The 13,107-nt window shown below is 38.8% G+C and overlaps 2 protein-coding genes across 3 annotated transcripts in view; one reads left to right on the forward strand and one right to left on the reverse strand.

Annotated features, from left to right (window-relative positions):
• Nucleotides 1–6,623, reverse strand: part of usp10 (ubiquitin specific peptidase 10) — a 33,001-nt gene extending 26,378 nt beyond the window's left edge. For both annotated transcript variants that reach the window (XM_061743392.1, XM_061743383.1), the window contains exon 1: nt 6,359–6,623. In XM_061743392.1, the coding sequence (XP_061599376.1) occupies nt 6,359–6,379 (21 nt within the window). In that variant the 5' untranslated portion in view covers nt 6,380–6,623. The remainder of the gene's footprint in view (nt 1–6,358) is intronic.
• A 2,626-nt stretch (nt 6,624–9,249) lies between these two features.
• Nucleotides 9,250–13,008, forward strand: marveld3 (MARVEL domain containing 3). Its single transcript, XM_061710566.1, has 4 exons — nt 9,250–9,364; nt 10,410–10,666; nt 10,819–10,916; nt 11,957–13,008. The coding sequence occupies exons 2-4, from the start codon at nt 10,416–10,418 to the stop codon at nt 12,565–12,567; spliced, it is 960 nt and encodes a 319-aa protein (XP_061566550.1). The 5' UTR covers nt 9,250–9,364; nt 10,410–10,415; the 3' UTR covers nt 12,568–13,008.
• The last annotated feature ends 99 nt before the right edge of the window (nt 13,009–13,107 follow it).

Genomic DNA, 13,107 nt, shown 5'->3' on the forward strand with positions numbered 1-13,107 from the left:
TGCAGAGCCTACGGCGTAGGGTACGCGGCGACGCGCACCGTACGTAAATTATATTTTACAAAAAGATAACTGAATTTGACTTGCTGCCTCTCCAATTTCAAGTCACACAGTTTGTGTAAAATCCATGAACTAACTGGCTTTCACCAAGCCATGTAATGAGTGAATTTAAGGGAGTGCTTATTTAAAGTAGGAGCAACTAACATTCATTGCTTTTAAGCTCCTTATATGTCCTATTTTTCCTCCATCTTTGATAAACTAAATATATTTTCAACAAGTTACAGCTGACTATTTTGACAGGTGAAATAAGTTTTATTACTTAATGAAAATGCACACTGCATTCCGTCACTGCAGTGGCTGCAGTGTGCCCTCAAGGCAACCCGTTAAATCAGTCCTTGGAATATTAACAAGCCAACCAACAAGTATTGGCACTGAAAAGAATGGTATGATAAAAAGTGTTACAGAGTCCTCTCTGAACAGCAAACGCTGGTATCACTCTACACTTCTCAATCATTTACTGTACTCATTGCATTCTTTTTTCGCCCCTATTGCTCAATTACATAATGATGGAGTCACTGTTCATATTTCATTGGTGACGTTACACCCTTGACAGATGATCCTTACAGCTCTAGGGAAACGCCGCACCATGCCAATGAAGTGTCTACATATGCATAGAAACAAAGCAACTGAGAAAAGGTGAAAAGAAGTCACAAGCTGTGCTGCTAATCCTCTCAGTGCAATAAACAGTGGAACGTGAAAGGAAAGACGGAGAGAAAAGAAACTGCAACTCAAGCATATGCAACTCTTTGAAAAACGAGGCCCCATGCAAGGTCCCACATTGCTGAAATGGCACTACAAGCGACAAACAGCCGGCTGTAATCCAACGGCCTCAGGACGGCTCATACAATCACAACAGAAAGAATGTCCCTTTGCTTCTTTCTGCTGGCATGCCACACGTACCACACTAAGCTTCCCTTGTCGTTTGGTCAAACTGTGGGTTACAACAAATTAGCCATCTATGATTTCAGCACAGTTAAATGACAATGCTACACAAAACGCCCTTAAAAGTGCTGAAGGAAGGGTGTAAAAAAAAAAGAAAAAAAAAAAAACACCGGAAGAACTAGCATTAGCATGTTGCATGTCCATTTATCTATGAACATCCCACTTATCAGTGTTCACTGGCATTTATTGACTATACTGTGCCCGACATGTTTCAAGTATGGAAACACTGGAAAAGACGATTCAATTACTTCTGAATGTAAATTAATGTCATTAATGGTTGTTCTTGAGATACTTTTCAGCTGCAACTGACCACCTACAGATGTACATCACTGAAACACAGACAAAAACAAGCAGCTTTGTCCAAAACAAACGTGGAAACCTTGAATCTAATTATATGCTTCTACATTAGTCTCTGCAACTCCCCCAAAAAATGTGTTTATACACACATACACACCAAATTAGATTAAAATAGTTTTCTACAGATTTTTGAAGCATATGGGGCCCTAGATAGGTCAGTTGGTTGAGCAGGATCACCATATACAGAGGCTATCGCACCCATGCAGTTGGCGCAAGTTTGAATCCCAGCCTGTCATTTTTCAGTGAGTACGTTTACATGCACTAACAAAGTCGAATTATTGTTTTAGTCCGACTGATATCGCAGTTTTAAAGGCCACGTATGCACCTTAAGGCTGGATTATGGTTCTGCGTTAAATTGACGCGAGCGTGCGCCGCAGGTTGCGTCGCAATGAGCACCCCACGGCGCACGCCATGCCGTGCCTGACGCGCTCCTCCCACAAATTGTTACTATGCGTCGAGAGGTCGCAGACCCAACGCTGACCGAGAGGGCCGTGATTGGTTTGCTTGGCAGCAACGCATTTCCGGTTCCAGTTCGTGAAGCAGTCGTGAACTTACAGCGCTCTTTTCTTCGTGTGTGTGTGATTTTTTTTGTTTTGGTTTTTTGCACAATAGTTGTCCTTACCTCTTTGATTCACTGTGACCGGAAAAGTCAGATAAACCATTCAGGAAAAGAACACACCCCCCTAGCACTCGCGGGGGGTATTGCACTGCGGCGAAATAAAGTGACAGAAGTCCGAAGGGTTCAAGACAGCGTCACGGCAGCAGCGTGTGCTCTGCGTTGGTGTAGCGCAGCGAACTATAATCCAGGCTTTAGTCAAACCGAATTGGAGCTCTTGAAATCAAGCCATTAGTGCCAGATAATGCGGTTCTAAATCGAGATATTCTGGCATGTATACACAACCCACGATTAGTGGAGCTATAGACTGCTCTGGGACTCCGTTCCAGAAGTGAAGAGACCGCGGAAGCAGGAATGACAACAATCGCGACATGGCAACAACACATAAGCAGAAGACGACGGCGACAACGAAGAAGAACAACAACACAATCAGGCGTAGTGTGTACGAAATGTACAGAGCTACTGCATTGTTGGCGTCCATATATTTGTGTATTGTTGTCCTTCTACATTTCCTTCAACTTTGTTTACTAATTGTTCTAACCAGAAGAACGCGTGCCAACTCAAGAGGGTGTGTAGCGTCACCTGGCATCGCAGAGTCAAACGTACCTCACTCAATAATTTGATTTCTCGGAAACAGTTAAATCCTTAGCTAGATTGTTGCCAATAGCTTGATTTAGATGTGCATGTAACCGCACTGACTGTGCATCTTCCTTTATCTACTCAAATTTCCTGTCTAGCCACTTTCAAAATAAAGGCTACTAGAACCTCAAAATAAAAAAATAAAAAATCTGAAGCATATATGCAGCTCCATAAGGCTCTGGTGACATAGTTGGGTGACACAAGATCTTGAAAGCCATGAAAATACAAAGAGGTGTGATAACAGCCAAAAGTATAACGATTTAATTAAAGATGTGCTGATTTGCATTCAACTGAACTGAAACTGGATTTTTTTTTAAATTATAAAATAGAAAAAAAGCATACAAAAAAAAAAAGCATATACAGAGCTCATGTCTATCCATTTCACTGTTTGCCATTGTTACAATTTGCTGCCATCAGCTAAAGCAACTATGTAACTGTTTGTTTTGATATGTGGCATAATAGGTCAACCAGAAAAACCAACACTAACAAGCTCAAAGTGGGCATGGTCACTACCTATCGTAGTGAAGCCCAGTAGACTTTGGTCTGTAGATCGATTCTCTTCACATGCACATATATTAAGACAAAGAAACAAGTCAAACTCCACAGCCTATTCAAACTATAACCCCATCTTGACTAATCTGACTGATGACTAAGTTATACTTCCCTCTCCAAACTCCTCAGATGTTTCCAATTTTAAAACAATAGCCAAAGTACTGCCCAACAACATAATATGCCTTATAAGAAAATTTTTATTAAAACTATTTTGGGAGATTTTAGTCAAATTTGCAATCTGATTAGAGATTTTAGTTTGTGACATTAAGATCTGTTATATTTTAACAAGTCTTTAATGTGTTAGCTCCTTTGAAAGATATGAGAGCAGAGTGCATTTTCTACACAATATCATAACAGATTGTGACACTAATTTTTGTCAATAACTGAAATGATTAGCTGACCAGAAAACTCAACAAATTTTACTGTTATGATAATTTATAAATGACAAAAGTAAAAAAAAATATTGTACTTTTAGGCTAACAAAAGAAGAAAAAATAAATAAATTGCTTCAAATCTTCTGATAAGAGAATGAATCAAAAGAAAAAATGCTTTTATAATAAGGCATGTCAGTCTAGAACATCTGAAGTCATAGGACCTCTGGACTTCTTCACAACGTTTGACGGTTTATAGATCAAATTTCACTGATAAAGTGTTGGAAGACGCATTTAATAATTACTTGAAACCATAAGTTTGTATTGCACATAATAGACTTGGGGTTATATGCTAAAATTCTGATGTAGCTTTAACTTCAACATATGCTTTTATATTTATTAAAAAAAAAACTCCACCAACAAGAAAGCGTTTTAACCTATGGACGGCGGACATTAATAGACAACCTATGTTTGAGAACCTTAGAATGTTTCATGATTTTGATGAGCTACGAAAATGCTTTTTTTTAGTCTTCCCATATTTAAAGATGAATTACCTAAATGTGATTGAGTTTCTGTACATTTTAACGTCATTTATAGAACTAATGTTCACAGTAAAGACACGAAGGTGAGCATGTTGCAGTTGTACAGCCGAACTCTGCGCTCTGTAGATCCCTGACCTAAACCAATAAGCTTTAATGTTAATGAGACGTCTGTCTCCACCAAGAGCCTACTTTGGAAAAAAACAACTTCCAGATTTGCATCAACAGTGGTTTACCATAACTTATTGGCAAATAGATCATCAATGGACACCAAATTTGAATCTGATATTCACAAAAACAAATTATATTTTTCCAACCTGCATTGACCATCTAGGTGAGGATATATTTTGGTTTTAAACTTGCCTATATTTCAGCAAGACCCCAGGCAGCCTGTGCACCTGATTTACTTTAATAGAGAATCAAAAATAGAATGAATGAATTAAATGACTGATAGCTCAGTGCTTATTGCTTTCTATACAAAACATGAACGTGATAAACAACCATGAGCTGAACTGAGTCTCCTTTCACCTAAAAAAACAACTGATGAAAGCAGCACCGTTGAGCATTTCCAGAATGACCTGTTTGCTGAGTTTCATCTGTAAAAAGCAATATCCCCCTGCTCCTGCAGAGGGAAATCGTGTTGTTTTTAATGTGGCTCAACAAAGACTTTTTTTTTTTTTTTTTTTAAATCAATATACTGTGGTTAACATATACATTTGTGCTTACCCCTGGCAAATCTTTGTAACAGAAACACTGCCATAGTAGCAGTCTTACTTTCTAGAAATTGTGTAATTGAACAGCAGTCATGTTTTACTAGAAATATTGTTCCCAACAAACCAGAACAAAATAACGGCCTTGTTGCTTCTCTGCCATTTCCTATAATTTCAGCTCTTCACTTTATGCAATTCCTACACAATCTGACACAAATGCACCCATTCACCCCACCCCACCCCCCTCAAGGCATGTTCGAGATAAACCAATCAGAAGATTTATGTCAAGAGTGACAGAAACAGTTGCTTTTTAATTAAAAAAAAAAAAATGCTGACAAGTTTTCTCCCCAGAGTTAACTTCCCTGAACTGTTGGCCAAAAAGATACACTGACTTTTATGACCAGGAAGAAGCATGCAAGCATGCAGAATTATGTATTCATAAGAGTCCTTATGCACGTGTTGTTCCTTTCAAATGTATGAAGTTTGAAATCATCACGACAAAAGCCCCTGTTTACGGTTAAAATGTTATACTTTGGGAGAGAAATGATCTCAGTTAGCTGGTAGAAAGTTGAGACTTGGCATGTTTCTACACGCACACCTCAAAACGGGCCTTCCCACATGACGAAGAAGTACCACCACATTTCCCCCCCAGTCACCTACAATCAAAGCAGCATATAATCTGGCTGAAGAAAAAGACCGAAGGATGCAACTTCAGTCTTGCTCTATATATTCTTTAAAGTCGGATTAATCCCCGCTGTCTGTCAATGAAGGCCCACGCTGTCACTGTGTATTTAGCCCACCAGGCTAGCGAACTGACAGCAAAGTACAGGCAGCACCACCTGTGCACGAAAATACACCCGTAAACCTCTTACAAAAGCCAATCACTCACAAGCAGCGTGTTTAAATTAAACCTTATTATCCTAATTTTCACCCAAGAGCAAATCAATGTATAAAATAAGGCAATGGGAGGAGGCCTGTGGCAGCACTGGTGCAGGTGGGCCAGGCAAACACGCAGCACTTTTCTGACACTTTTTCTCTGACAAATCACACGTGACATTTGTGGGATCTCACGCCCAAAGCCCGTCTGCCTTCAGACTGAGCACACTCTTGTGTTATTTTTTAAATCAACTCTTTTGATAGGATCAAACCCGGCGCACATAGAAAGGCGCTGGCTCATTTGAATGGAGGAGCAACGGGGCCTGTTAGCCAAGCGTTGCCATGCTGCTCGTGTTTCATTGAGGCTTATGGCTGATTTATGGTTCCGCGTTACACCGACGCAGAGCCTACGGCGTAAGGTACGCGGCGACGGGCACCGTACGGTGCGCGTCGCCGCGTACCCTACGCCGTAGGCTACGCGCGTCGCTACGGCTTTAAGAGGAGGGGAGGAGGGGGCATTAGCAAGCACTTTTCACTACTACACATTCAACCACACGACCTGAAGTTTTCTCAAATAACAACATACAACTGGCTAGAGCGCCACTTTAATCTGAGGGTATTTTGGTCAGACTGTGTGCAGCAGAGAGAGAGTATCCCAGCGCTGAGGGGAGCTGTGTGCGGGCTAGCTGGTGCAGCTACCTGGTTGCTGTGAGAAGCCATGCTCCCGATAACGTTCTCTCTCCTCCCGCCGACGAGACAGAAAACTTCCCCAGGGAAAGGTGTCGCGGTTCGTAATGGCGGTTGCGAAGGGGGTTGCTCTACTTCGACGCCATTGTCAGCCGTTTTGACGATATCTCGACAGTCGAAAGTTTCGATCCATGCGATGCATCAGCAGTTCACGCTGCTCGCCTCGCCGTGGCCGCCATTTCTGTCCAACATCTTCCTCCTCGCTCTGCTCGCCGAATCAGCGCAGGCTCCGGGAGCAACGGGGAACACTTCCGGTGACGGTCGCCGTGGAGACTTCAGAATAAAAGCCTCCAAATCTCCTACAGCTATTTCAGAATCAGAATCAGAATCATAGTCAGGGGGCAAACCCTAAGATTGATAACTATGCTCACGTTTCTGGGTAAAGTTTGACAACCTTATTTTTTTGTTAGAAGGAACCCCTAGGAGGAATAATAGGGGTGTTGTCATCTTGGATTTTTTTGCTGGTGACCACTGGAGCTGCTGTAACATTCAAATACTCAATTCATGCATATGGTCACAATAATGGTCAAAATGTACAGTTTATATTCAAAATCTTCAATGTTCAAGATTTTATATTTAGGGAAATGGATACAACATCAATTGAAAAACATTTTTTTAAATTGTATTGCTATATTTTGTCCAATATTGGTTAAAAAATATGACTTTTTTATAGGCGTTTTTAACACACACATAATAAGCATGTTTTTTCTTTTTCTTTTTTTTACAGTGAAACAAATTTTCTATGAAATCCTCTGTCAAAAACGTCTATAAAAAAGTGATATTTAATATCCAATATTGGCTAAAATATTACAATATGATTCATAAAGGCTTTTTTTTACTATTGTTTTATCTATTTCCTTAGATATACAATGTTTTAATCTTGACAATTATGCATACAAATTGTACAGGTTGACCAAAACTGACCATATGCCTGAATTAAGAACTTGAATATTCTAGCGCCTCTAGTGGTCACCAGCTAAAAAAATCAAGATGACAACACCCCTAAAATTCCTTCTATAGATTTGTTCTAACAAAAAAAATAGGTTGTCAAACTTTACCCAGACATGTGAGCAAAAGTCTTAACGGAGGCTCTTTTCTAAAGTTGCCCCTTGACTATCAGGTTTATTGGCCAAGTCAGCTCAAACAAGACAGGGAATTTGACTTCGGTTATTTTCGCTCACTGTACAGTAAATAGACAAATGAAACATGAACTGTGAAACAACTGTCTCCTTAAACATCACCACTGTGTCACTTTAATTTACTGTTTACTGTTTATGTCTAAATACTGCACACAATATCCAAATATGGTTCTTTTCCTTCTTTTTTACAAAAATTGCCTTTTGCACTCATCTTAGTACTAGTAAATGTTGTGTTGTATTTATTTTATGTGAACTTTTTAAGAATGTCTATCTATCTGTCTATCTGTTGTGCCCGCGCTTGCGCACTTTATATGTTTCACCGTGGGAAGTGGGAAACGTCCTCTCAATTTCTTGAATGTCTTGACATGTGATGAATCGACAATAAAGCTACTTTGACTTTGACTTTGAAAAAAAAATGACAGCTCTTATTAACATATATACAATTACAATATAATTAAATTATGAGACAGCATATGATTGTGTTTATTATTATTATTATTATTATTATTATTATTATTATTATTATTATTATTATTATTATTATTATTATTATTATTGCACAGTGATTGATTACTCTGAGACTATATGAGTCTGGAGATTTCGGAGTACTACATAGATAGATGGAGACAGTGCTCGTGGAGACAGTGCTGTTGTGGTGTGTTCTTTTACCACTTAGTTGTCGTTAAAGAATATTTGATTCTTTACATCCACAGTGACTTCAATACATGTAAAGTAATGTGTTTTTTTAGTAGGAAGTGTTTTAAACATTTTTTTAAGACACCACAAAGGGAAGCAGCACCCATGTTATAGTTTACCTAACCACACCATTTCAGATTTTCCTAAATTGGTATATTTATAAAACTTTGTGAGACTGAAAAATCTATATTTGACTGTTAGTCAAATATAGTAAAGCACTTTCAATGTAATACTTATTATAATTATGCTCAACCTTTAAGACTCGTGGCTTTGAATTGAGTTACAGGTGCCATTTATTCAGATGATGAAGAGATCAGTCAGATTTTGTTCAGAACATTTAGGTTGATTATGTTCAATAGTCATTTACATTCACTGATGGATTATCTGGGGTAGTAAAGTGGTTTCATTTCAACGTGTGAAATTCTTATTGACATTTATCTTGAAAAGTGTCCATGCCTAGGCGGAAATGCTAAGTAACGCCTCTGAGGATTGGTCTGCAGAAAACCTGAGAACGCTGTGTCCGCTCTCAATGTGATTGTTTCATGATTCGCTTTTTTTCTTTTTTAAGTTCACCAAAATCAAAATCCTTTCATCATCCTCGCCAGTATGAACATTACAGAACCTCCACGAAGACCCTTTCAGATCTGTCTTATGTTGTATAGCAGAATGAAGAGTTTAGGAAATGTTTAAATTGAGTTTGTCATGTTCTCACTGAGTATACAATCACCTTGGAGGGGTTGCAACAGTGGATCATAGTCCGCACATCGGTCTGGCCTAGTTTTACGCCAGCACCTAACACTAAACATACAATGAATGTAATAAAACACAATTACTAAGCGGAGATAACATATTTCCACACATAGAAATGTTTGTGGGCGTGGCACGTCAAGCCTGAATTAAATCGACGCAGAGCCTACGCCGTAGGGTTCGCGGCGACGCGCATGTACGTGCGCGTCGCCGCGTACCCTACGGCGTAGGCTCTGCGTTGGTGTAACGCGGAACCATAAATAAGCCTTCACAGGTGAGTGGGGTGGACATTTGGAACCGGAAGCTGGCAGCGACTGGTTAAACTTGTTTTTTTGTGGCGTAAACAGGAACAAATCAAAAAGTTTAGGATTCACAGGTAAGAAACTGCGATTTTCTTTCATTTTTCATCCTACGAACACAATTTTTGCTTGTCTAAAAACATAAACGGGGGGATCTGAGATGAGGGGCGGGGGCTGTTATGAATTGTGAGAAACTTGTGGGATCACAAAAACATAAGATCATTTTTATTGGATGATGTTTTACTCGTTTTTATTTTGATCTATTTATATTTTACATTTTATGCCCTTGTATTTGAGCCAACACATTTTCATCACTTGCTTTTCTTTTCAAGCTATTTCACTGCAAAAACTCAAAATCTTAACAAGAATATTTGTCTTATTTTTAGTTTAAATGTCTAATTTTTAGTCAAAAAAATCTCATTACACTTAAAACAGTGTTTCTCAATCCTGGTCCTCGTGGGCCCCTGTCCTGCATGTTTTAGATGCTACCCTGCTTCAGCACACCGTGATAAAAGTACCTGTGTCATCAACAGAGTTGTGCAGACCTTGGTGACAAGCTAATTAGGACCTTTAATTAGAATCAGGTGTGTTGGTGCAGGAAAACATATAAAACATGCAGGACAGGGGCCCACGAGGACCAGGATTGAGAAGCACTGACTTAAAACGAGACTCATCACTGGAAAAAACGACAATTTTCACCTGTTTCAAGTAGATTTTCTCTTAAAATAAGTAGAAAAATCTGCCAGTGGAACAAGATTTTTTTGCTTGTAATGAGAAGACAAATCTTGTCCCACTGGCAGAAGTGAAAATTTACTTGAAACAGGTGAAAATTGTCAAATAACAAGTTATTTTTCTGGTAATGACTCTTGTTTTAAGTGTAATGAGATTTTTTGACTAAAAATGAGACATTTTAACTAGAAATAAGACAAATATTCCTGGTAAGATTTTGAGTTTTTGCAGTGTTCATATATGACAAAGCTCCACTCTGCATTAAACATCCTCCATGCTGTTTAACTGAAGTGACTTGTAGGCCACTTCATCTGGTAGAGAGACGCATGCTAGCTATCCTATTTTTTTATTAGTCTAATAGGATTCATGGCAATAATCTTCTCCTGTATGCAGGGGAAAATGCCAGAGAGGGGAAGAGATGATCAGAGGAGTGATGCGTATGCAGACTACAAGAGCAGGGATAACTCACACCGTGGAGAGCACTCTCTGTATGATGGTCAGAGAGGGAACCAAAAACCAAGACATGTGGAACTGAGAAGCTCTTCTGATGACAGGAGGGCCAAAGAAAACCAACACAGAGAAAAGAGAAGTGCCTCACACAATGAGCCACCTCCTCACGGAGAACATGGCCATGCAGGACCGTCAAGAATGTAAGAAAATCCAAACACTCAACTTGGGATTCTAGCAACGCTGGCAACATATCCATTGCAACGTTTATAAGAGATAAGATAGAGACTTATGCCAAGTCTCATTTTGTTCATATATTATTTTACTTCAGTAAAAAAAAATGTCTTCTTTATAGGTCCAGAGAGACTTCACTGCATCACTCTGAAGGAGAATATTATGAGAAACAACAAAGACAAGCCCTGTACAATTTCAGATACATCTTCACTGCGAGAGGCAAGTACAACTATTTTCGAGCTTCTTTGTGAAAAATAAAATGGAATAAAAGCTCAAACTTGTAACTAATTACACATTTTAATATGGTCCTGAAATGAGTGGCACTAGATGTAACATGTTCTTTATAACTTGCTGTTTAGTCACCCATTTAAAATACTTTGTGACTCCAGATCAAATACTTTAAAGTTGAGATTTAAAAAAGTCACCCTAGATTTTTCACTGCTTGTGATTAAAACCAAAATGGTATACATTTAGATAAAGCGGGTATAGAAAATGGATGGATGGATGGATGGATATTTATATATATATATATATATATATATATATATATATATATATATATATATATTTATTAAGTAATTGTTTTGATAATATAATATCAAGCAATCATAAAAATATGCATTGAAAATATCAAGTCATATTATATAAGGAAATAGGGGTGGGCAAAAATATTGATACGGCAATATATCGCGATACATAGTCTCCCGGTACGATATCGATGTTCAATGTATGTATCGCGATATATTGCCGTATCAATATTTTTGCCCACCCCTAGCTGCACTTTATTTTGTGATTTCAGTGTGGGTGAGACACTGCATTTTATTTTGAGTATTTTGTATCTAAGAATAATGCACACACTGCACTTTTCATTGTGTTTCAGTGTGTTTTTTCATGCAAATATGTTGCATAATTAAAATGGAAAGTTTGAATTACATTGTTTTGACTCCAATGCATTATCACTATCATCTGATGTACATACAACTTGGATTTTAAGATGTGTAATGCATTTTTAAATTTTTCGGTGAACTATGTAGAATATCGCGATATATCGGGATATATCGCATAATCGGGATATCGCAATTTGTATCGAACTGTGGCTCAAGTATCGTGATGCGTATCGTATCGTGAGGTCCTTCCCAATACCCACCCCTATAAGGAAAACAAGTTAATTAATTAGTTCAAAAGTAATGTGGACCTGGTTCATTTTCCAGCTTTAAATTCAAAATACCACCCTACTGCATGTGTCATGTGTCTTTCAGGTCTCTGCCAGCTCATGGAGCTCTTTTTGAATCTACTTATCGTGATCTGCGCCGGGGTGCCGTACAGCAACAATGGGGGTTACCGCGACCTGGCAAGCCTTGGTGGAATCTACTATTATCACTTTGGTGGTGCCAATGCCTTCACCGGAGCGGATGCAGACAGGGTGAAAGAGCTCGACCGACTGTTTCATCAGCTCAAGCGGCCTCCATACGTCTTTACCATGGCCTGCGGTGGAGTTTTGATGATCTACGCCTGTGCCATGCTCGCTCTGGGGGTTTTCAGGGTCCCTTATCGCTGGCCCCCTGTGCTGCTTGGAGAGGCTCTGGTGAATTTCCTGATTGGTTTAGGTTACATCCCTGCACTTGCCTTCTACTTTATTAAACTGCAGGAAACCTACAATAATCCCATCTGTAAGGAACGAGAGGAAATGTACAAGAGCAAAGCGCACAAGGGCTTTGAGTGTCAGTTCCACGGTGCAGACATTGCAGGTGGACTCTTTGGGGTTGTGGGGGTGTTTCTGTTCATTTTTGGTGCAGTGTTAGCTGTCAGGGCTTTCAGGTCAGTGCGAGAGCTTAAGAAGCAAAGAGCAAACATGGAAGATCATTTATAAAGTCACTTTTCTCTGCCACTTTTGAACAAAATTAGGAATTAGCGGAAATCCCTAGTGACATGCAGCGTGATTTAATTTAGACTGTTATTGAATGTTATTTGTATTTTCGCTTTTTATTCATTTTTATACTTTGTTTTTTTTTACTATTATTATTGTTATTACTATTGTATAATCTTATATTCCTGTTACATAATCCTTTTACTATAACCTTTTACAAGAACACATTTTCTTCAAATGTGTAGTTGTAGTAAGCTGCTAAAAATGTGCCTCATTTATTTGTTTTTATTAAAATACAGATAAAAGTGTAACAAAAAATCATGTCATTTTTTATTTGTGTGTTCTTAAAATCGAAATTATGTAATAATTAAGAGTCTTTCTTGCATATCGTTTGTATTTTCTCCCCGTGCTTGCGTGGGTTTTCTCTGGGTACTCCGGCCTCTTCCCACACTCTTAAAACACATATGTTAGGTTGATTGATAATTCGACATACTGTAGCATGTTGGCGTGAGCATGTGTGGATGTTTGTCTATACAGTAATGG

This window comes from Cololabis saira, chromosome 2 (assembly GCF_033807715.1).
Source record: "Cololabis saira isolate AMF1-May2022 chromosome 2, fColSai1.1, whole genome shotgun sequence".
Taxonomy (NCBI): domain Eukaryota; kingdom Metazoa; phylum Chordata; class Actinopteri; order Beloniformes; family Belonidae; genus Cololabis; species Cololabis saira.

Bases quoted from the DNA above. Each gene is read 5' to 3' on its own strand.
- marveld3 (XM_061710566.1), top strand. From the start codon at position 10,416: ATGCCAGAGAGGGGAAGAGATGATCAGAGGAGTGATGCGTATGCAGAC. The intron at 10,667-10,818 runs GTAAGAAAATCC...TCTTCTTTATAG, and splicing joins CATGCAGGACCGTCAAGAAT to GTCCAGAGAGACTTCACTGC. The intron at 10,917-11,956 runs GCAAGTACAACT...TGTGTCTTTCAG, and splicing joins ATACATCTTCACTGCGAGAG to GTCTCTGCCAGCTCATGGAG.